The sequence below is a fragment of the Panicum virgatum genome, chromosome 2K (genome assembly GCF_016808335.1).
Source record: "Panicum virgatum strain AP13 chromosome 2K, P.virgatum_v5, whole genome shotgun sequence".
Taxonomy (NCBI): Eukaryota; Viridiplantae; Streptophyta; class Magnoliopsida; order Poales; family Poaceae; genus Panicum; species Panicum virgatum.
Genome location: NC_053137.1, coordinates 47,524,082 through 47,547,953, shown reverse-complemented (window position 1 = coordinate 47,547,953; position 23,872 = coordinate 47,524,082). Strand labels below are relative to the sequence as shown.

General features: G+C 45.1%; 2 protein-coding genes and 1 pseudogene across 2 annotated transcripts; 2 read left to right on the top strand and 1 right to left on the bottom strand.

Moving 5' to 3' along the window:
• The first annotated feature begins 684 nt into the window (after positions 1–684).
• Positions 685–3,252, top strand: LOC120680777 (annotated as a pseudogene).
• Positions 3,253–4,943: 1,691 nt separating this feature from the next.
• Positions 4,944–6,748, bottom strand: LOC120680769 (STOREKEEPER protein-like). Its single transcript, XM_039962297.1, has one exon. It carries the CDS (start codon positions 6,595–6,597, stop codon positions 5,227–5,229), a length of 1,371 nt encoding a protein of 456 aa, XP_039818231.1. The 5' UTR covers positions 6,598–6,748; the 3' UTR covers positions 4,944–5,226.
• A 1,011-nt stretch (positions 6,749–7,759) lies between these two features.
• LOC120695376 lies at positions 7,760–11,310 on the top strand. The gene is made up of 10 exons (XM_039978645.1): positions 7,760–8,070; positions 8,207–8,329; positions 8,444–8,527; positions 8,777–8,833; positions 8,920–9,135; positions 9,245–9,298; positions 9,403–9,555; positions 9,644–9,938; positions 10,074–10,767; positions 10,870–11,310. The coding sequence occupies exons 1-9, from the start codon at positions 7,877–7,879 to the stop codon at positions 10,362–10,364; spliced, it is 1,467 nt and encodes a 488-aa protein (XP_039834579.1). The 5' UTR covers positions 7,760–7,876; the 3' UTR covers positions 10,365–10,767; positions 10,870–11,310.
• The last annotated feature ends 12,562 nt before the right edge of the window (positions 11,311–23,872 follow it).

Sequence of the window (23,872 nt, the reverse complement as noted above, 5' to 3'; positions counted from 1 at the left end):
GTTTGGGCCGGTACCAAACCGGCCCAAATTCAAAATTTGAATTCAAAAAAATGAAAAAATTCTAAAAAAAATTCCTAAAAATACTTTAAGGTGTGACGAATCTAATGGTGTCAAATTTTCTCAAAAATTCGTTCGTTTAACATACTTTTCAGGCATTTAAAGTTAAACCAAAAAATAAAAGGGAAAAAAATGAGACGGCCCATTAAGACCCACTTGGTAAACCGGTCAAACCGCCCGGTATACCGTTCCAAACCGGCTACACATGCGTTTTTGAATTTGGATTTGAATTCAAACCGATCAAACCGGCCGGTAAACCGGTCAAACCGGCCGGTATACCGGTACGAACCGGTTGAACTGAGTTTTTTGAATTCAAATTTGAATTCGACCGGTACTGACCGGTATATCGGTACCGGACCCTGGCGGTTTGGCAAGTCCGGTTAGTAAATTAAACCCTGCCCACGCCACGCCATAGCCGGCGACTTGACAGGCGACGGCTTCTCTCAAAACGCAACCCCCGCGGCACGGCCCCGAGCACCGAGCAGGCTCGCTCGGATTCGAGGCCTCCCAGGGCCGCCGCCGCCGCCGCCACCGCAGCGCCCATCCTTCCCTCCTTCCCTCCCGGTCGTCGTCGCCGCCGCCGAGCAGCCGCCAGGGCTTGCCTCTTGGAAGCAGCAAGGTACCCGCGCGATTCCCTTTTCAAATCTCTGTAGCTTTAACTCGGGTTCTTGCGTCTTCTTGCAATCTTTGCTCCGCCTGCTCTTCGTTTATACCTACAAAAGGTGTTTGCTTTCTTGAGGTTCTTTGGCCGTTGTGCACGATGCTGCTTCCATTTGGCGATTGAATTAGGTGATCTGGTGGCCGGCCCTTGTTCTTGACGCCGACGAACCGATCGATTCGGCTCGAAGAATGACTGCGTTTGGCGTTTCTTGGATACGACTGCGTGTTGTAATTTCTCAAGCTTAGGGCTTTGGAAGAGGGCTTTCCCCCCAATTCCAATAGCGTGCCAAGATTTGCTGCCGAGATGTTTCCTGTAGTAATAGTGTTTTAGATCGTTATCGATAATGTGAGGAATTCTAGATGTTGTGTTTTAAAGAATATATGTGGTTATCTTTAGACATCACAGGAGTGGGCTCTTTATTTTTCTTGTTCGGTGTTACTGCTGGCCTGCTGGTGCTGATATTAATGTAGACTTTATAGTAAAATATATGTCACTTAATAATGCTGAAGAAGCTTCTCTGGATTTTTCATACGATTTTGAACTTGTTATGTATACATTCTTAAATTTGAGTAGACGTCCAGTAGAATGATCAATCTTGCTGCTACGATAATCATAATGTATTAATGTCTACGCCTTGCTTGGTTTCCTGTTCTGATAACATTGTACACCATGCTTTGTTAGTGTAAAGATACTTTTTAGAATTTCAGATAGAATATTTTACATGTACCCATATGCCTGTGTGCTGGGACTTCAGCGCCTTGATTGTTCTCTTATGTGTCACTGCTGATGAAGTGATGAGTGATACATATATCTATTTAGGCTTCATGTAAAATCCATGTTTCTGCAATCATGCTGAAGTTATTTTAACGTTCATATCATTTTGAGTTAGTCTCTGCATTCCTACAAGAGACAGGACATTTCAGTAGAGGTCCCACATTAGGCACATTCACTCATGTGGTAAGGATGTGATGGAAATGGAACTACTCCGTGCATTAAATTTGCTCTGTTCGAAATGTCATTTCTTATCTAATAGCAACAATAAATATCCAAGTTGTACATTTTTCTGGGTTTGCTAGGATTAGGAAAATCAAAGATTACCTTTGGCAATATCTGCGGTGAAAACCATTATGTATCTCTGGTGTGCACATGTCAAATAGGAGTACATCTGATATTATCCTACTGGAACTTGTACTGAACCAAATCAAGAGGTTCAAAATTTAGCAGTAACAGTATCCATTGAGTTTGTGATCAAAACATTCTGTTCGACTTTTTTCTAACTTGTAAGTGTTTGAATTGTTCTGTAATTTAATTAAAACATATTATTTGTGAACGAGGTAGTACCAATGTTCAACTTCTATTCCATGCTTGTATAGAATAATAATCCGGATAAAAAACTAAATGTAAAAAGTCTCTGTTTGATTTATTATTGAGCTATGCTTCTCGATTGTCGACCAAGGGGTAGGTCTCTAATCCATTTATGAAGAGGTCAGAACAATTAAGAAAAAAATGTCCTTGACTCCATGTTCTTACAATCATACTGTCAGCCAGGTTCATTCGGTTTTTTGTTGTAGTATAGACAATGTGAATTTTCTTTCGATAGGCTTCATGACATCTTACAGTTTTCAGAATGACCAAGTACATGAGGAACAAGAGAAGTTCATCTCGTCAGCCCAAATCATCACATAATCAGAAACTCAGCAGTCATTGCATCTTCAAGAGGGTCGCCAGCCATTACAACAACAGAGAAATGTGCATGGGCAGAAGCAACCTGTCCAGTATGCATGGAGTTCCCACACAATGCTGTTCTTCTACTCTGTTCGTCTCATGACAATGGCTGCCGTCCATATGTCTGTGCCTCCAACTTCGAGCTCTCAAATTGTCTTGATCAGCTTGTAGAGTCATGCAGAAAAGAAAGCTCTAAGGATCCAGACGCAATAGAGCTTGCATGTCCTCTTTGCCGTGGTGATGTTAAGGAATACACATTAGTTGAGCCTGCTCGGAAGAAGCTGAATCACAAGAGGAGAAGCTGCATGCAAGATGGCTGTTCATACATGGGCACATACAGAGAGCTCTGCAAGCATGTCAAAAAGAAGCACCCTTCTGCAAATCCGCGGGCTGTGGACCCCTTGCATGCCTTCAGATGGAAGCGGCTTCTGTTTCGAAGTTCATTGCAAGATATGATCTGTTCAACGACTTCACCATTGCTGCGAAGACTATTATCTGCTATGCTGCAATTAGACGAGCTTATGGCGTCTTATTGGGGTGAAGGTGGTGACCATCGTGGTGGTGCTACAAGCGATAGTTCACTGCGAAGTGGTAACGCAGAGTCTACTGATCCGTGATGTCTGGACCTGTCTATGTTGATACTGCAGGGAGCCTTACATGAATCCCTGACTTGATCCCCTGTAGATTCAAATTTCTGACCTGAAATCTTCATATGTTCTCAGGGAATGTCCGGTCCTCATGTTGAGACGAAGCATACTGTTAGTCGTTGATTGATTTAATTCAAGAGCACTGATATTGTGCCGGTTGAATGGTGTGGGGCTGTTGTTCATACTTCATTTTAGCCTCTATTGTGTCGTGATGCATTGCTCCTGTGCATCCCTCTCCATTGTATGATAAAACTGTTTCTTCTGTTCTCGTTCAGAAATAGAAATGCACGATTTGAGGGCCGTCGGATCTCTTGCCTTTTCTGCTTTTATTGATTATACTGTCAGAAAGCTACAGGGTTAGCTTCCTGTAAACGTTGAAATTTGGAGCTTGAATTATCTGATTCAAGTTCGAACCACATCACACCAGTCACCACGCTGCGTCCATCTGCGAGCTATCTGTGGCACCCGCAGATGGGGCGCATTGGATGGAGAAACCGACCATCCCAGGAATCTGCTTGTCTTTTTTGAGTTCTCTTCTCAGCATCCCCGTGAATTATCCTGCGAGGGAAGGCCTTGGGTGGTGCAGGAATCTGCTTGTCTTTTTTTAGTTCTCTTCTCAGCGGTTGACTTGGTATGGCTGCTTCTCCTTGGGCCTTGTCTGAGCGTGCAAGTGCGGCTGTGTGTGTCTTCGTCAGGGCCAGGCCGCGCCCCCCCCGCCCTCTGCTCCTCGTGCCATATTGTTTCTGTGGTTTCGCTTGAAATCGTGGGAATGAACAGCCGATCCCGTGAAGCTGCCACAGTGCCATGCTTACTACTGTTTTTTTTTTTTGGAACTCATAAGACCTCATAGCGGACAATCACATTTCACATCGTAAATATCGCATCAAAATTCTAACACTTTTCTTCAAAAAAAAAACAAATCCAAACACCCATAGGTAGTCATGGTCAGTACGGCGTCCTGTTCAGAGGGACGCGTTGATCGACACCAAGATCCGCTGTGCTTTAACTCTATTTTCGGCCGGCCTAAAATCAGAAGATGTACGAAACACAATTACAATCCTCAGCGTGACAGCACTCCGCAACCCACATCAAGAAAGGCCAGGAGTTGGTCAAGTTTCAGATTTTCATCGACTTGTTTGCCACCATAAAAGATGCTTATTTGGTAGAATATGCGTCAGCAAACTTTACACGTATGGACCAAAATCAACAGTGACGTTGAACTGAAGAATAAGAGCCCGCTCAAGGTGTACGATGATAATGACTCACATCATGATCACAAGAATATGAAAGGAAATTTGAGCTTGAAAGCAATAGGAAACCAAATATAGCCTGATTCTCGCAACTATAAAAACAAGATGCAGGAAGAAATAAGCTAACAAAAACACATTAGTCATAACCAATCGCCATGGACCTCTGTATAATCCAGTCCCATTTACTGAGGGTCTGAGGCGCATAGGCACACAGATATATAGAAATAAAAATCTATAAAACTAAGATGCAATTCCAGACTACACTGAGTTATCCTAATCAGGATGGTTTTTGGTAAAGGATTTACATGCTTTCTTCATAAAAAAGAAACTATTCTGTCCAAGAACACAAGTTCATCAAATTTGAAGCTTCAATCTGGTTTTATACTCACCACAAAACCATCTAAAATTAATCCTCCTATTGCAATAAAACAGTTTGTTGGACTTTCTCCAAGAGATAGCAAGATCCAAACATTCCCAATATGAAAACCAACCTAAATCCAATAGGTCCTGAATCATGACACTGAAGCCTAAACACAAAGCATGATGGTCAAAGATCACGATAAAGGGAAGCAAGGTAGAAAAAACATTCACAAAGAAGACGCATCAAAACCGAAGTACCAAACTTAGGTAAATATAGAAATTGTTGTATACCATATAACCGTAAGTTAGCACCTAAGCGACACAAAATACAATGATCCACCAAGAACAATAAGAACACCATAACTCCTTGCTCTACACCTAGATTCTCAATTTGCCAAGTGCACCTTGACCACAAAAGTTAAGTAATTCAGCCACAGAAGCTCTATCTAGAAACAAAATAAGACACTGATTGCTCCTTTTAACATTGCACTACTCACCCACCAAAAGATCACCCATAACTCCTTAGTCAACCCTCAAGCGCATCAAGCACCATCTTCACTGTCTCCTTCATCAGTTCCATCCTACGCAGCTGGTGTCTGATCTCTGTCAACCTGAACTTCCGCAGCTTTTCCTCCATCCCACGAGCTTTGGGGCCTTCAATCAACTCAAAGGCCTTCTTGAATGCCACCCCATTCGGGTGCTCCTTCGACAGATCCTCAACGGTTTCCCAAAGGTATGGATATGCATCCTTCCCCTTCTCAAAATCAAATCCCCCCCTGCTATTGTTATTCACAGCCCCAAACCCAGTTGCGTTTCCATTTGCCATAGCGATTGGCTTCAACCTCCTGTTCTTGCGGGCACGTTCATCCCCTTCACTCTCCACATCCTCATCGCACTCTCCAATCTCACGTTCCTCTTCACTCTCACCACCACCACCACCAACACCAACAATCTCATATCCATCACCAGCAGCATTTCCTCCAGCAGCACTAGTAGTTGGCCCCCAAACCCTCTTGCCAAGCTCAAAGACACTGCGGTCATGCGAGGTGGGAAAGTCTGGGTCCCGCCCGTTCTTGGCACGGGATGCAAATAGGTTGTACTTCTGCTTGAGACGCCGTACCTTGTCACTGACCTGCGTGGGGGACACCTGAACGCTAAGCTCGCTCTGGATTTGGCCTTGGAGCTTAGCAATGTCATGCATGGAGCCGGGGAGAACGCCACGCCTGGCCCGGTACGCCGCCAGGCCGCGCAGGATGACGAGCTCGTCGGCGAGGCTCCAGAGCCTCGACGGCCTCTTGAGCTGCTCCTCGGAGGACGGGACGGCGACGCTGCGGGGGCGCTTGGGGCGCGGCTCCGTGAAGGAGGGGACCGTGGGGCGGCGCGGCGGGTCCATGGGGCGCGAGCTGAGGGGCTTGATGGCGGCGGCCTCCCCGCGGGACCCGCGCGGGGGCGGGAGCGGCGAGGCGTTGCCGTCGTCGGCGGAGTCGGCGCCGTCGCCGGCGGCGGGTTCGGCGTCGGAGGCCGCACCGTCGGACTCGGAGGCGGCGTCCGGGGAGCGGGAGCGGGAGCGGGAGCGCGAGGGCGAGCGCGGCCTGGGGCTCCTGGGCTTGCGCGACGGCGACGGCGACGCCACGGCGCCCGCCTTCCGGAGCGCGGGGCGGTGGCCGGCGTCGGAGTCGTAGGCGGCCCCGGAGTCGGATCCGGCCGCGGCGGAGTCCTCCGCCACCAAGGCGGGCGCGGCGGCGGGCGACTTAGGGTTAGGGTTGGGCGGCGGCGGCGTCTTGGACGGCGACGGGGAGGACGGGTGGTGCAGGGGCGCGTCCGCCTCCGCGTCGGAGGCCTCGGACGCGGAACCCGACGGCGGCGCGGCGGGCGAGGCCGGGCGCTTCGGTGCCATGCGGGCGGCGGCGGCGGGCGGGGGAGCGGGACTCGGCTCGGGGTGGTTCGGCGGCTGCGGCGGCGGCGTCTCCTCTTCCTGTGCCCCCCTTCTCGCGCTGGTGTGAATCGCGATGCTCTCCCTGCTGTGGGCCGGGGCGCCGGGCGTCTCTTGTGTTGGTTGGGTCCTACCTGTACTGTCAATTTTTTTTATTAGGGCGGGCGGGGCGACGCCGCGTGGGGTTCGGTTTCGGTGAGACGGTGAGCCGCAGCCGGTTTCGTTCCGTCCGGCGCAGGTCTGGTGGTGCTGCTCGCCTGGCCCACCGGCCGTTGGTTGGATGGATCCTCTGCCATTTTGCCCGGCGTACGAGCGAGATCGGTGGAGTTTTGGGTGCGAGTGCGAGTGGTTTGGTCCCTCTGTCAATGTCAGTGACTAGTGCCAGCTGCAGAGGAGTCTCATCCGTTTCAGTCGTGTTCTCGATGCCAATCGGACGAAGATCTATAGGACCAGAGTACCAGGAGACGGGTTATCTGTACCGTCCATTCAGAATGGATTCGGATGTTTATTCGAATGTCAGATTTTTTGTCATTTTTCTTCGATTATGGACAAATAAGATATAAAATTTACTATATAAATTCATAGCCTTGTATTTAACATTGATCTTGTAAAGATTCATAAAAACTAAACCTCAAATTTATCATATATATTCTCAAATAATAGATATAAAAATTCGAATACGGATCAGATACGGATTCAAATCTTTTTTCACCTTTTTAATTGTAGGGAGCAAATAATACATAAAAAAATCTATACAAAATTTTATTCTTATGTGTAATAATATGCTTTATAATATAAAAAAATATTAGCATAAAATTTTAAACATATCTATTTTAAAATATCAAATTTGTTCTAAGAATTCGGATGTTTAGATCCATCCTTACCGTCCATATGGACCTCGAGATGTGTTGTAGAGGCAGGGGCGGTGCAGTTCGTACTGACACAGGCCAGGCGCGTACAGGATGAATAATACATATACGTATGATATACGATAAGACGTCCCCCCAATGAAAACGATTTATGTTCCCCCGGCGGTCCGATAAATTAATATTATCCCGGTGCGTGGATTCAAAATTCAAAAACACATCAGGCCTTCATCTGTTTAACAACCCCCCCCCCCCCCCCCCCGAATACCTCCACGCTCGACCCAAAAGTGTTCTCGGTACCATCGGTACTGCTTAGGGGGGCTACGGAAGGTGAATGCCATCCGTTGCAGAAAGGAGGCAGACAGTTCTGTGCTGGTATGGAGAGGATCAAAAAGATGGATCAGAAAGGTGTGCCAGATTCACAGCAAGGAAGGGGATCGATGGGGAGGCGTGGTTCGTCGGTACCACCTGGAGAGGTCGATGCGACTTCCCGGTTTGAGCAGAAGAGCATATTGGTGCTGCCGACCGTCTGGAGCGGGGCGAGCACTTCGACCATGCCGTTAAATGCCAGGTGACGTTTCTGTACGAAAGAATCAGTCTAATTTGGAGTCATTTGTTGGTAGTACTGCTTTGGGTACTTGTGTTATTTCTGCTGCATAATCTCGTCATTTCTGATTCTATCTCCCTGAATCCATCCACGCGGTCAGAACCCGCAGCGATGAGATGAAATTTCAGGATATTTGGTTCGATGCTAGGGTCGAATCATGTGCAACAGCTAGCTGCAGCACGGGACATTTAGGGGTGTTCGATTTGAACATCCCGTGTGCAAGGTATGGACCTCTAACTGTCGCAGCGGAGCATGACATTTTTTATTTTATTCGCAATGTTGTGGAGTTATGGAATTCTGTTTCGTGTGTGCACTGAGTAGTCCGTGCAACTTTCAGTGTACCAACGACCGAAGTGGGTAGTGGGGTCAGCGAACTTCAGCAAAACAAAACTAATGCTGCGCAAACAGACGAAAAAATAAGGTGAACCTACCTCGGCCCCCCTCCCCCTGTAATGAATTCTAGTCTCTGGAACGGTGATTAATTCGCATGTAAGAAATCTGTATTGGTCGGTAATTTATTTCGAATCTCAATGACGTGAAGAAACACATATTTATACCACTGGTTGGCCTCTTATATTCATCCTGGTTATTATATATGTAATAATTTAGTTCTAAGTGTAGAATATAAGTTTTATACCACTGGTTTGCCTCTTATAGTCATCCTGTACAGATTTGAGGTTGCATTTGGGAGCCATGACTGTGGTTCCAGTACCAAGGACAGTGCAAGGTACTTTCAGACTCATTGTCAACTACATAGATTGCTAGTTATTCAGGTTACAGGCTATAAACGAAACTTTGTCCTTGACAATTCAGCACTAGGTTTCCCCAAGGACGCTGTAGAGCAGACAATGACACATATGTACTGAGGAAGCTGCAGTTTAAACATGCTGATGGTGGTTATGATTGTAGTTATCTGGGGCACATAAGTAGTCCTCCTAATCAGATAAACAGCATTGCTTCTCTTGCATCAGTCTGCGTGGGGCTTGGGAGCGGTTTTGTCGCTCCAAATGATACTGGCACAAATGAAAGGCAAGGGTTCTAGATTCTTGGGTTAATACTGGTTGCTACATAGTGAGACCGCCTTTGATGTAAGGACTGTTTACTGATACTAGATCCTTTTGTGTTCTTGTAATTACAGGATGCATGTATCTGATGCTATTGACTTGGATGTTGACACCCCTGCAGAACACCGGTAAAAAAGATTCTAGTTCAAAAGTTGGACTCAGTACATACTTAGTATGAAAAGGTCAAAGTTGGTAACTATCTTCACATTTTGTACACATGGTTGGGCAGCAGGTCTGGTACGCATACATTTGACTTGAACATTATTCCTGAAGGAAATCATTTAGCTGTTTGCTGCATAGCAAATGATACAACTGATGATAACAACACGGTGTCGTCGACAATTGTTCCAGCTATGCGAAGTAAGCAAGTGCCATGGAAGAAACGGTACGAGGGAAAATCTCTTTCACTTGTTTTTAGGTTTTTTTTGAAGCATTTGAAATGACTGTAAAATTGTCTTTTATCCTTTGCACAGGAATACCAAATTTGAAGGAGCAGAGTACAGGGATCCTGTCCCAGGGAAGCAAAGTGCTCTGCAGCAAGCTCTCATGAAATTTGCAGACCGTCGGAATGGGTACGTGATCAACCCAACAGTTGGCACTGAGTTTGATAATTGTGATGAAGGTTATGAGTACTACAACCTGTACTCATGGGAGTGTGGGTTCGGAATACGTTGGGGGAAGAAGAGGTGGTCCGAGAAGAAGTGCAAAAATGATCAGAACAGAACAAAAAGATATCAGTTGGGCCAGGAGTTTTATTGTAGTTGCCGTGTAAGTAATCCCACATTTTTTTGTGTTACTCACTTTTGTAGAAGATTAACTCAACTAGGTGTTGGTGGAGGGGGGGTGGAAGATTATGCCGATGAGGGTACCTATTTACTGATGATCTTCTGTGTTTGTTTCCAGGGGAATGCAGACCCAAATGTGAAGACAAGCTCGTCAAAAACAAACTGTAAAGCAATGTTGCGTCTGTATCGGACATCAAATGATGGTTGGATTGTGGGAGAGCATATTTCCGAGCATAATCATCCATTATCTGAAACCTGTGGTGAGAAGAAGCACTGGCCTTCACATCATCATCTAGACAAATACACAAAAGATTTGATCCGTATGTTGAGGGAGAACAACATAGGTATAACAAAGCTATATACTATCCTTGGAAATTTTTTGGGTCGATGCAAAATGTGCCTGCAATGAAAAGGTGTTTGAAAAGTGTTTGTCAGAAGATTAACCGTGAGCAGGCAGAGGATGATATTAAAAAAAACTTTGGATTTGATACGTGATCTTCGTAAAAATGACCTTGGATTTCTGTACAGTGTGGATACAAATGATGAAGGCAGAATTAAAACTTTAATGTGGACTAATAGTCGTAGCAGGATGCAGTATGAGCATTTTGGTGATGTGGTCAGTTTTGATACAACATTCAAGACAAACCTCTATGACATGCCATTTGGGTTATTTGTAGGAGTAAATAATCATTTTCAGACAGTGCTTTTTGCTGGTGTGCTTATGACCAATGAGAAAATTGAAAGCTTCAAGTGGGTTTTCAGGGAGTTTGCATTGTTGATGGGTGGTAAAGAACCGAAGACAATATTAACAGGTAACTGTGTATTATGCCCCGGTTTAACTGGTGTATTCTCGATGTTTTACTTAATTCTTCTGTATTAGAGCTGACCCCAAAATACGGACGATCATTTTTCAGATCAATGCCGCACAATGGAAGTGGCAATTGCTGAGGAATGGCTGGGCACGGTACACCGTTGGTGCAAATGGCATGTTTTAAAGAGAGTCAAAGAGTGTTTGGGGCAAAAGTATACAGGAATCAAGGAATTCAGAGATAAATTCCACATGATGTTGAATGAGATGCTGACAATTGAGGAATTTGAAAGTGCATGGGACGCTCTGCTGAAAGAGTATGGCCTGCAGAACAATGCGTTTTTGGCACAGATATACGACACTAGGCACAAATGGGTGAAAAGCTATTTCAAGGGTGTCTTCTGTGCAAGGATGACTAGCACTCAGAGAAGCGAAAGCGCAAACTACATGTTGAAGAACATTCTATCACCTGCATGCACACTCTGCCAGTTTATGCAGCAGTACCTGAAAATGCAGTACATAAGAGATGAAGATGAGAATTATGAGGAAAGATGAAATAAGTTGGTGAGTGTGAGGGCACAAACCTTGCTTATTCTGCAGTTCGTTTGAAGTACCAACTGCAATTATCTATTTTGACTTTTATGTTTATGCAGAATTTGAAGAAACTTGCAACTGGAGGGCCACTAGTAGTACATACAAGGTTTACACTCTTAAGGTTTTTGCGCTTTTTTTTTAGCTGAAAGAGCAATCTGAGTTCTATAGGGCTATGGAGGTTGTACCAGGGTAGGCGTACGTTGCTGAGCATTATGATCTCACTCGAGTACAAAGGTGGAGTAAGGGTCGGTACGCAGTTCAATTGCTGGACAGTGGGACAAAATTTTCATGCGAGTGCGGTTTATTTGATAATTTTGGGTTGCCTTGCAGCCACATTCTAAGGGTGAGTTCGTAGCTGTCTACTCCATCTTTTAGTTACACAGTTCGTAGTTCTTACCTGGTCAATGCTGTAGTAAAAATTTGTTAAGCTGGGAATTATTTGTTGCAGGTTATGATCAGTACTGGTGTTCATGAACTACCAGATAACATGATAATGCAGAGATGGACAAAGCATGCACGTCATATATTGCCAGCAGATTTAAGTCAGTACCGCAGAGATAATCCAGCTCTTTTAGCTCAGACCTACAGACATTCATCGCTTATGCTTAGAGCTCTTCAATTTGTTAACATGGGGGATAGTAATGCACAGAGTCACACCATGGCGATGAAAGTGCTCGATGATGGAATAGAAGCACTAGCAGAAGTTTGCAAAGATAAAGATGGACTGGGGCTAGGACATACTGCAATTCCAGTTGAAGAATCTATTGGTAATGCAGAGGAATATGATAAATTTCCCAATCGTGCACCCAAAAGGAAGAACAGAAAAGGGCGTCCGACTAACAAGAGGCAAGAAGCTGGTCATGAAAAGCTTTCGAGGCATCCCCGTTTCTGCAGCATCTGTCGAAGGGACAAGCACACTATGCAAAACTGTCCAAGTCGAGACCCGTCAACAAAAAAGGCAAGGAAACCGCCTACATGTAGCGGCTGTGGAATTACAGGACACTCGGTAGATCAATGTGTGCGAAATCAACATCAGGAAGCTGCAAAAGGATATGTGTTCTTGTAGTTTGTAGACTCTACAATAATTGTAGTGTCTGTTCAGAATTGTGGTGCAGCTGTAGTTGCGAAATATGTAATGGATTACCACGCATTTTAGTTTTGCTGTAAAAAAAATTGTGTAAGGAGGTTGGAAGCTGTAGCTAGTTCTAAGATGTTGTGGGTACGGTCTAGGCTGTGGGTGGTGTACCAGTATTTTGGTTGTTGATGTAGATGGTACAAACCTGAAAACAATATGTTGGATAGAAGTAATGACCACTTAGCTGGAATGCACTGTATATGTTGTATCATATGATACCTGTGATATGCAATGATCTCAAATCGAGTACATAATGCGTTTCCTGCTTTTCTATATTCTAATTGAAACTTACTTTTCCCAGGAAGTAATACAGGCGTAGGAAAACTTTGCACCTGCGCAGCAGTAACTAGACTAGGCTCTACGAATGCCCAAAAACAAAATGATAGAATGGGGAAGGAGTTAGAAAGCAAGTACCCGAATTGAATTGTGGTGTGCACTTCCGAATACACTGGTGGACGCCTGGTTTATGGGGAACCACGTACACTGCGTTTGCCGCCTGGTAATTCAAACTTTGAATTCAAGATGGCTACCCCATTGCGCGTGCATCGCTATATAACGTGGCTCCTCAGTAGAATAGGCTCGTTCAGTTTTCATTGTAGTTTGGAGCATCCACGGCCATCGCAAAACAGCAGCGATGTCCGCGAATGAGTCCGGGAGCCTGGCATCGGTGGTAAGTAGAATCTCTAGGCTCCTGCATACTGTTGCTTGCTATATAGCTAACAAATCTATTATGTTGGAAAAAGGGAGGGATGTCCAGATAGGGGTCGGTAATCAAGATGTGTTTGTCGATGAAACAAAGATACCCACCGCAAGCACGAGAAGCACCGGTTCAGCCCTTGTCTGCAACTCTGATCCGGTAAGCAAAATTTTCCACGATCAGCAATCATGTTCTCTATTGTTTTCCATTATCGATGAAGAACATGTGGATTTATTCTTTCTAAAATCATGCAGGAATCGGTGAATGCGCAGATAGGTGGTCAGATAGGATGTACGCACGTGAAGCTGCCATCCATCAGCCAGGTCTGTACATGGTTTTTCGTTGTTACTGTGGTCTGCCGAAGCAGGTTGGAAAACATAAGTTCAATTAGTTGCAGGAGCCATCAATTGGTGTTGGAGATGGTCTCGAGGGGCATGGCGAGTCAGGCTGGTGTTCCAATGTAGCGGAGTCCGTTGGACTGGATAGCTCTGATGCTGCATCGCGAACAGTTGGGGACAGCACCGATGGGCCAACATCAGACGATGACGAAGACGATGCTTCCAGCATTCCAATTAAAAAGCGAGATTCAATTAGATTGTGTTGTCCGAAGAGGAAAGCTGATTTTGTAATGCTGTGCCGTGTCCTCTTTTGGTTTTGCTGCACTAAGATGGGCTTGTAGAATAAAAAAACTATGTTTCAGCTTAGGTCTTAAAGTAGTAGGTGTTTCTAATCCCATGAAGCAGCATGGAAGTGCAGTCTGTAAAGGGAACACTGCAGTCCCTACTGTTCGGAATGTAAGGAATTATGATCATTTGCTGGATATTATTTTCTGTGAGAGATTTAGATCATGGTACCATGTATATCTATTTAAATTATTGAGCTAAAGCATTTGGTTGGCCGGTTCGGTCGGTGGTCAAATATAATAAGGTTGACCGGCGGGTGTAGGAAGCCGGAAAGGTTGAGAAGATTGTCGTGAGTAGGGTCCAGATTCGTCTCCCACTCGTTAATAGAAGTGGAAGGGCTGTGGAAGCGGAGTAGGTACGGCGCTCGGCTGCAGCCCACCATAGCAAGGATCCGCCCTCCGGTGTCTTCAGTCGGCAATGGTTCACTACTCCGGCGGCTTGCACAGGTACACCTTCTGCTTCCTTTGGTCGCCCCCCCCGAAGCCACCACACACGCGATCCACCCCTGCAGAATCTTATTAATTTGTCGATTCCCTTTCCCCCTCATCCCGTAGAGAGTAGATCCTTGAAGACGGCAGCCAGAGGCAATGGAGAAAAGTGACGCTGGGAGGGGATGTCCAACGGACCAGTCTAGCGCCTCCGGATTCCAGCATCGCGCAGTGACGAGAAGTGTAACTCGTAGCCGTGGCCAGCGGACCCATGAAGAAGGAAACCATTCATCTGACCCCGCGAAGAAAGGAGCAAGGAGGCGACTCGTGGAAAAATTGAAGACAGTAGATGTTGACACTGCACCACAGAATGGCGCACGTAAGTTTACTGCTGGGGATAATGGGAGTAGTGAGGGCGATGATGATTTTTGCCCAGCGAAATTCCATGGTTGTTCATCGTCTGATGCAGTTCAGGAAGTGGTATCCACTTTTGGAGCCAAAAAACTAGAAATCCTGGATAAGTTAGGGTTGACCGGTTTGCAATATCTGAAAAAGGGGTTTTCATAACAGTCGTCACTTAGTATTTTGGTTGCTCAAGAGGATGGATGTCCAGCGCATGCAGTTAAGGCTTGGCGATGGTTCGACTATAGATATGAATCTTGTTTCTGTTGAACGAATACTTGGGATTTGATGTTCCAGCAAGCAAATTCAACCTAGTTGTACAAAGGTACCAGAATATGTCAGGCAGATATTGCGTGAACGTTTCGGCCTGGAGGAAAACAAGGATTACCCAGATTTGGACGATTTAAGGAAGTTTTTGTCCAGGCAATGTGTTGAAGATATGACTGAATATGACGAGCAAACATTCATGATTGTCATGGCTGGATTTTGCTGTGCTTACATGTTTGGGCCAGGTGGGCGAACAGCTAGTGTCCCCAGGGACATGTGGGAATTCATCACATATCCAAGGAAGTTAAAGAACTGCAACTGGGGTGGGTACGTCCTCGCAGTTTTACAGTCTTGTGCACGGACTGTACAAATGAATGTGAGGTTGTTGGCTGTATTTGGAGGTATGTTTAGTGCTACCCATATTTTTTAGAATCCTAAATTTCAGGTTGTACCACTAGTTTTGTTTTGGTACCTAATTATACTTATGGTACTATGAAACTATTTGCAGTTACTATATATGGACAGTATAGACCTTGGTTGTAACAACATCCCTTTAGGATTGTGCCCAAGGGTTCGGTGGTATGAGCCACGAGTACTGCTGGAATTCACAAACCATTTTGAGAAATGCAAAGGGATGAAGGCAAAGGAAGCTTACCTAAACAGAAAGGTAGAAATTATTGTCACAGTTTGAGTTCTGTTTTAAAATTAAAGTACCAGTGCTATCTATTGTCTTGCATGTATATCATGGGTTGCGCTGAGTTGTTATGGAAAGAATTCTTTGTGTAATCATGTTTAAATTTGCAGAGACATGAAGTAGCGGAGAATGAGCACGTGCAAACCCCCGCAACCAACCGCGCTGGTGTGAGCACAGAAGAAAGCCCTGAAGCTACGATGGAGAACAATAACACAAAACAAGAAGCAGGCGTGGGTGCTACAACACGTGAGACATTTGATCGTCGCTCTATGGAGGTTAGTTGCAAGCAACACATGCTATCCAGTAATGTACTTCGTTCTGTGTCCACTACATTAAAAGCGTTCACATCAGTTGTGTCTAAAAATGTTCGAATGAAAAAAGATCTATTTAATCCCTGCAGACACTTGCTGCTGAAATAGAAAAATGTCTAGCCAGAGTTACAGCACAACTAGAAAAAGCGGCCGAGACAGCTCATCAAGAGAACAAGAAGAACTACGAGCAACACGAGCAGAGGATAAGCAAGCTGTTTGGAGATATGCAGACAGTGGTGTTAGGCCTAAAAGATAATCAGGTACGTTGCCTGGATTCATACATGACGGCCCAAACACCACAGTGTGGTGGCTTCTGACACCCCAGCTGGTACGTGGAACAAGAACCATGAGTGCCGGCTGTCAACTCCGTAATACATATGTATTATATAAATAATGCTGACTTGTAAAACATACAGGCCAAGCTTACTGTAAACAACCCCACGACAGGGAGCCGAATTTGGGGGATGAAATCAATAGAGTACATGTGGATAGACATGGGCATGGGCCGCCCGACCCGAAGAACCCGGACCGACCCGCCCGAAAAAAACCCGACCCGACCCGGCCCGAGGAACACGGCGGGCGGGTCCGGGCCATGATTTCAGCCCGGTGAAAAATTCGGGTCGGGTGCGGGCTGAAAATTAAACCCGCGGGCCGGCCCAACGGCCCGGTCAAAAAGACACCCCGCAGCCTAGCAGGCCATGCGCAATGTTCTAGACTGCATGTTGCTGCAACTATTATCTTATTTATTTATGCCATTTGCCATTTTATTTTATCACATCTGTGATCTGTGTGAACTATTGTCTGTGGTGCATGTGTTGTACAGTTGTTTTATCAGAATTGTGATGTTCGGATCATGTAATATTTAAATTAGTCATGCCTGTACGATTGTTGCTGCTGGTTTCTGGGATCATGTGGGTGACCGTCGGGTCAGCGGGTCGGCCCGCGGGCCGTCGGGTCGGGCTGCGGGCGGGCTCGGGCCAACATTTTAGGGTTTTCGCCGGGCCACGGGCGGGCTCGGGCCATGAGTTTTTCTACCGGGTTTTTTTCGGCCCGACCCGACCCGAGAAATGCCCAGGTATACATGTGGAGAAAGAGGAGGCACCAGAGGCACGACATGACATCGATGAAGGTACATTGGCAGGGACCAGAAACTTCAGAAGCTTTATGAAAATATGTTTTTCACATGATTTATATGTTACAGGCAATACCATTCGTGTTCAGGGGGAGCAGGAAAAAGGGAAAAGAAAGAAAGAAGGTCTGCTGATGCACGCGGAAACAGTAATGGTAAACAGTTGCTTCGGCAAATGAAATATAAGTGGTTGTACTGCCGGTGGAGTTGTACTCATCGAACAGCTTCGTATTCCCGAAAAGTTAAAAAAAATAATACCTTGCTTGTTGTTGCAGATACCAAAAAATCCAAGGCAACTGAGTCTGCTCCCCCGCGTGTGTTGACCCCAAACATAAGTGGCAAGGCAGCGTTTTTGCCGCTGCGGACACCTCAAAGAATGTGTTCAAAACCGAAGACTCTGGTACGACTTCATTGAGACCTAGATGCATCAATCATGAGGTCTTTTTTGGCCTACATAATTAACTCTGGAAAAAGAATATCATATAACTGCTAAGTTTTGCAGAGCTGGATGACCAGTATCCCATTTTTGATGAAACACCGGAGAGAAGTGGTGCGTTGCAACCGTGCATTTGTAATCTTGGCATTTACAATTTAGATGAAAAAAAGTATGTATCTTAACAGTTTTATATTTATTGGCTCAAGATCAAATAGGGACTGCTTGTACAGTTGACCTGGAGGACCGTATGCCAGGAAAAGGACAGAAGAACGATACAACTGAAGTTGCTGCACCGATGACAGGTAAGCTACACACTCAGCTTGTCACTTTTCGTTTTTGTTATTTACTTAGTACCGGTAATACAGCTGAGCAATGCTCTCAGGTGGCGAAAGGGAAAAAAAGGGAACGTGCAACCCAAACACGAGCAAGAGAAAATGCAGCGCAGAGTCATATTCAGCATCGAAACGTAGAGTTACCACCAAGACAACAACCAGAAAGGTGCGTGCAAAGGATGATTGCAAGATGGTGGCAAGCATGGCTAGTGCTTTTGGAACAACGGATATAATTCATGTATCGGCGAAAGGAATAACTCCTATCAAGCGGCATGTTGTTGCACGGGACGTACCTCCTTTGCCTTTTGACCTCAACTTGGTTCCAAGGACCACAAGCATTAATTTAGTCGAGAAAAAATTCAAACTGTTCACCCAAGAGGATGCAATCAACCTTAAAAGGTAAAAAAATAAAAGCAGCTGCCTGATGGTGGCATCTGATATTTGTTGATGTCCTTGTCGGGTACTGTGCACGTGTAACATTTGTCATTCCGCTACTTGTTTCCAGAGTTTGGTTTATGCATGAAGAACCTTGGCCGATAAAGCTGACGGGGCTTCAACTATGGAGGGAATTTGTCAAACCACAGGAAATAAGCACATAGACATTTGATGCCATTGTACGACTTCTCCAAGAAGAAGACACGCTCATGTACAATGATTGTAGCTGCGATCTACGACAGTGGCGTCACCTATTACCACCAAGTTTCACAGTAAGTACATGTTCATAACAGTAGTGAAACTGCAATGTGTCAGCTCTGGTGTAATTGGAAGCTTGATTATCGTTATTAACCATGGTCAGGATCTAGTGAAGGATAACGGGCACAACGATCAGATAAGAGAGCTGTTCCTTGGACATCACCTGGGTAGCAATGTAGAGCATTGCCGGCTGGTGAGTGTCACTGCTCAACCAACGTGCGGTCCCCCGTTTCAGCGATTGCCGCAGGATAAATAGGGGATGATAACAAAACACCATGATACTGTTAAACTTTTACAGATAATGCTACCATGCTCCCTATCCGGACACTGGTCCTTGTACGCATGGGACCTGGACACGAAAAGGATAAATGTGTTGGACCCGGTGATGTGCCAACAGACCAGAGAATCTCAGGGTGCAGTCCACTCGGGGATCATAGCTACTCTGCATAACAAATTGTTTGACTCCATATTTGAACTATTTAGTGGCGTGGTCGACGACAGACGCACATACAAGATTACATTCTATAATCTTGCACATCCAGCCCCGTTAGGGTAAGCTTCTCACATGTCTGTTCCTTGCATCTTGCTTCTGTACTTCTGTACCCTGTTCTTTATTGAGGAGGTTGCCAGGGCTAACAAACAAAAAATTGTTGACACAGTGTGGATTCTGCATTTTATGTAACACACTACATAAAGTGGTTCGATGGACAGAGACTCACATTCACTATAGACGAGGTAATATCAGACGACCTGTCATTTGTTGTCATTCTCTTTGTTGCTACGGTAACACCAAAATATGTTGTGGCAGAGGAAGGCTCAGAATGCACGTATGAGTGTCTTGTACAGCCTGATGCAAATGGAAAGCAACCAAGGATGGAAGCCTACGTACTTGGATGTTGATGTTCGCGTGAATGAGTAGCCCATCAGTGTTTGGTTTTTTTCCCTATGGTTCTGTGACTGAGACGAATTCTCTTGTGCTGTATCTTCCCTGTCCAAAATGGATTGAACAATTAGCATGTTCTGTGTAAGCACAGGGCCTTAAAGCTGGGTTGGCATATGTGTGTGATGAGAATGTTTAGAACTAGCCGAGCACAGCACAAAACAGAATAAGTTGAAATCGTAAATGCAGAGGGTATTGTCACGGAGAAATGTCCAAGTTCTATAGCCAAATCCAGAGAGAACATGCAACCCCCCACACACAGTACTTGCTGTGCTACCCCACCACCAGAACTCTCCAGATAACGGCAATAAATATGGGTACCTATACAGCCCGAACCTCCCACTACCATTTCTGGCCGCCCCCTACCCCTTGGCGTTGGGCAAGAGGAGCGAGGAGTGAGTTCATCCAAGACTGTAGCTTCCTCTCGTCCAAGTTTTCGGGGGACGTCAGCCAACCCATCCAGGTACGGTTGCTTGCGAATCTAAAAAATGCAATTCGACCTTTGATCTACTTCTCTAGTTTTACGCATCGCAAAAACTCTCATTTCTTCTCATGTTCTGTTCGTTGGCACAGTCGCAACAATCCAGTTTTATTCTCTGTTTCCACTCCTTCCAGATTTGTTAGGGAGAAAGGCGATGGCTTGGTACGTGGTGTTTCGAGGGAGGAAGCCTGGTGTGTACCGTGATTGGCAATCTTGCAATGACCAGGTCTCTGGCTTCCCGGGATGTTCCTTCCGCAGCTATAGAACTCATGAGGAAGCAAATGCGGCCTACGCTGCATACTACGGAATGGAGAATGCAAGTGGATCCGAGTACGAGGGGGCCGTGCAGGTCGTGCCGGCGGCGCCAGCAGCGGTTGTCCTAGTACCAGCAGCACCAGGACAAGCGGCTGGAATTCAAAATGTCCCAGCTGGCATACCTGCAGCGGCCGAAGCAGATATCGTCCCCATCTTGGTGATCCTGGTTGCAATGCTCGTGGCCGTGATTGGTTACTTAGCGAATTAGATGAAGTCCACTAGGGGATGCGGCCCCTCTTTCCCACATGTTTCGTATGTGCCTGAACTGCGTTATGGTTTAATCCTTGCGGTATGTCTGAAACTTAGTAGAAACTTGAGTCGCTTCTGAAGTTTAGGTAACACTACACGGGGAGTATTCCGTCCCTGAACTAAACCTGTGTAATGTTGCATCATCGCATATATCAGGCAGTTGTTATCTTTGCACCTGTGACGAGAAAACTACTGCTTCCAAAAAAACTTATCACTATTTATAGCTGCAGTAATGGCATAGAAATGTGCGGCAAACTGAAAATGTGTAGATCTACCCTAGGTGATAATATGCTTAGTTGCCACCAAAAACATCGGTGTAGATAACGGACACAGTGCTGGGACACAAACTTCTGCAAACATTAAAAGGCACTAGTGCGAGAGTATCCCATATTTACACTAGCTTGTCCAAAAGCAGTACCATCTGCAGGTGTTTCTCACCCTGGACGCTACTTTGGAAAAAGCGTTGGTTTACGCTAACTTGATCATAACAAAAAATGAGCATCCATCAATTACAGAGACCATTTCGTGCTAATTGGTGCTCCAAACTGAGGGCAACCATATGCAGTTCCTAATACTTCTACTACCCTAAGCATCAGTCAGTTCTGGAGGCATTTCAGCAATGTTTCTGGAAGGACAGCATCATTGTCTTCCATCAACAATATGTCGCGCAATAGGGAGTGCCTGATGCTTGGTATATTAGCCTGCATAAGCATGGTCATTAGTATCAGGCCATATGCAAAATATAAAAAGGAAGGCTACAGATTGTCGAATAACAGAGATCCATTGAACTGGAAATCAAAGAAGGAAATGTCAAAGGTGGGGTGCGACCTTGTTCAGCTCATCTTCCAACTTCGCTCCATTGTAATTTCGTGCATAATGAAACATCACAATCCAGCAGTCGTCCCTTAAAAATATGAGTGTGGATCAGTTTTAAAATATGCAGTTAAGAATAAAGAGTTTTCGGCAATACAATAATACGTACTGAGCCCAATCATTGGGCCCGAGCTTAGGGTACGCGATGACCCAACGATTAATTGGCTGCAACGACCATCCATCGAAGAAACAGTCCAAACAATTGGACAAAGACTGGAGCAGCATCTTGTGAATCTCCATGTGAACAGGATACCGATATTCAGAATGTGCAGGGTCTAGCACGTAGATCATGGTACATTGGATGTCGAACATGTAAGCACACCATATCTTGTCAACGAGTACTGGGACTACAATCTGTATATGTAGAAGGCAGCATTAAAAAACAAAATTTCGTGTGGTTTAACAAGCGTGAACCAAGGGAGAGAACAATATTTCCACGTTAATGCAAGTAACAAAACTAACTTCCATACCATCTGACAACTTGGAAGGCAATAATCAACATCAGAGAATTGATTGTACACAGATAGGATTTGCTCAGGCCTATACCCGGCAAGGCAGTTCATCTGAAAAGGAAATGGTTAAAAAAACTAGAACATCCAGATACAATATTAAAGATGCAATAGTATGTTAAGTGCAAACATTCCAACATCGCAGGCATAAAGTAATTTACCGCGAAATCGGTTTCAATAAAGTGGCGCCAACGAACAGGCACTCCCCCAGATTCTACATTTGCATCAAGGTGGCACAAGCACCGAACCACAGCATCAATGATGTCTGAATCAGCCTCCTTAGCTTGGAGAAATGAATTAATAATTTCTGAGCCAGTAAGAACCAAGTAGCGAGGCAAGGGATGTACGAACCATTCACTGTCATGAAAACAGGAAAAAGACACACCTGATGACAGGCATACTGATGACAAACAAATGTTGAACAAGCATACTGATGACAGGCAAGGAAAAATGCAAATCTACAAGTAAAATTGCCATGTATGGTAACGGAGACAAATACGTACCATCTAACGGTTCTTTCAGAAAGTTCGTTACAGCACTCAACAAGATCATGCAGCACATCTGGAGGGTGCAAACAGTAACACTGTACTGAACTCCATGGGGGAGAACATGGAGGGGCTGTCGTTACTACACGTTTCTTGATAGGATGAGTTATCCACTGGCCATATAGTACCTTACCAGCAGGGTCAATCCCTTGTTCAGTGATATGGACAATATCAAGCACGATGCATTGTGCTAGGTGCCTACTTGCATCAGCTGGTGAAACTTCATCAAGTCCGCATGATGGCTTCGCAGATGGTAAACTTCCACATGATGGCTTCACAGATGATACACTTCGTGAAGCACGTTCCATTGGAGAGATCATCGGTTGAATTGCGAAAATCAACTTCTGTGGTGTTGTTTCATTAACAAGAGCAGGGGGCTTCAATACCTAGATCAAACGTTGGAGGTTCAACCCCGAAATCTGCACAACAAAGAAGCATGAAGAAATCAGAATAAATCAGAGCATACCGTATATGCTTCAATTAACCGACTCAATCAAAACAGCCAAATAACCAACACACAAAAAAGATGAAAATCCAGTACAATTACCTGTACTTGTTCTGAGTTTTTTTGCCGGTGTCGCTTCACCGTCAAACTGAGGACTCTTGGCATGGCTGGCTGAACTCTTAGTATGCATTGGAACTCCTTCGGGATCCAAACAAAAAAACCGAAATTATGAGCGCGACAACACTAATAAATGACAACGTAAACAACCCATTTACCATTCTACCTAAGGCGTACCGCGAAATGTAAGAGACGGCGAGAAGCTAGATGGAGCCCCTGGTGTGCTGAAAGATGCTATTCCAGGCTTCTTGTGTATCAATTGCATCTGAACAACTCCAACATGATCCACCAACCAATCAACAAGCTGGGCATTGCGTCTCATAATAGACGATCGCAACTCAGAAATCTCCCTCATCATAAATGCATTATGGTTCTTAATGTGGTCAATGAAATATGTTCTTTCCTAGAACAAATAATAAGACAACAGTTCAAACTAATGGCACTAGCAACACCAAAGGCAATGCTAAAATCATAGACATATTGTTGCACACATACCAGCCCTGGGTGTCGCTGATTTAAGTACAAATAAAAATCAGTTGGGTTCTTGAAGCAAAAGTATCAGCACTTATTGGTGCAGCTGGCTCTTTGTGAGTCTGAGACGGCTTCCTAATAAATGGATCGACAGCACGACCTTGAGGAGCGCTTGAAGTCGGTGGTACATTAGGTAATTGGAAAGTGTGCCTCATGTATGCAGAAGATTGTGCAGAACGTATTTGCCAAATCAATTCAAGACATCAGTCGTGCAAAAAAGTAAAATGTAATGACAGGAATGGAAAGTAGTATGTACCCCTATGAATTGGCAGAAATCTTGCTCTCCTCTACTAGCACACATCA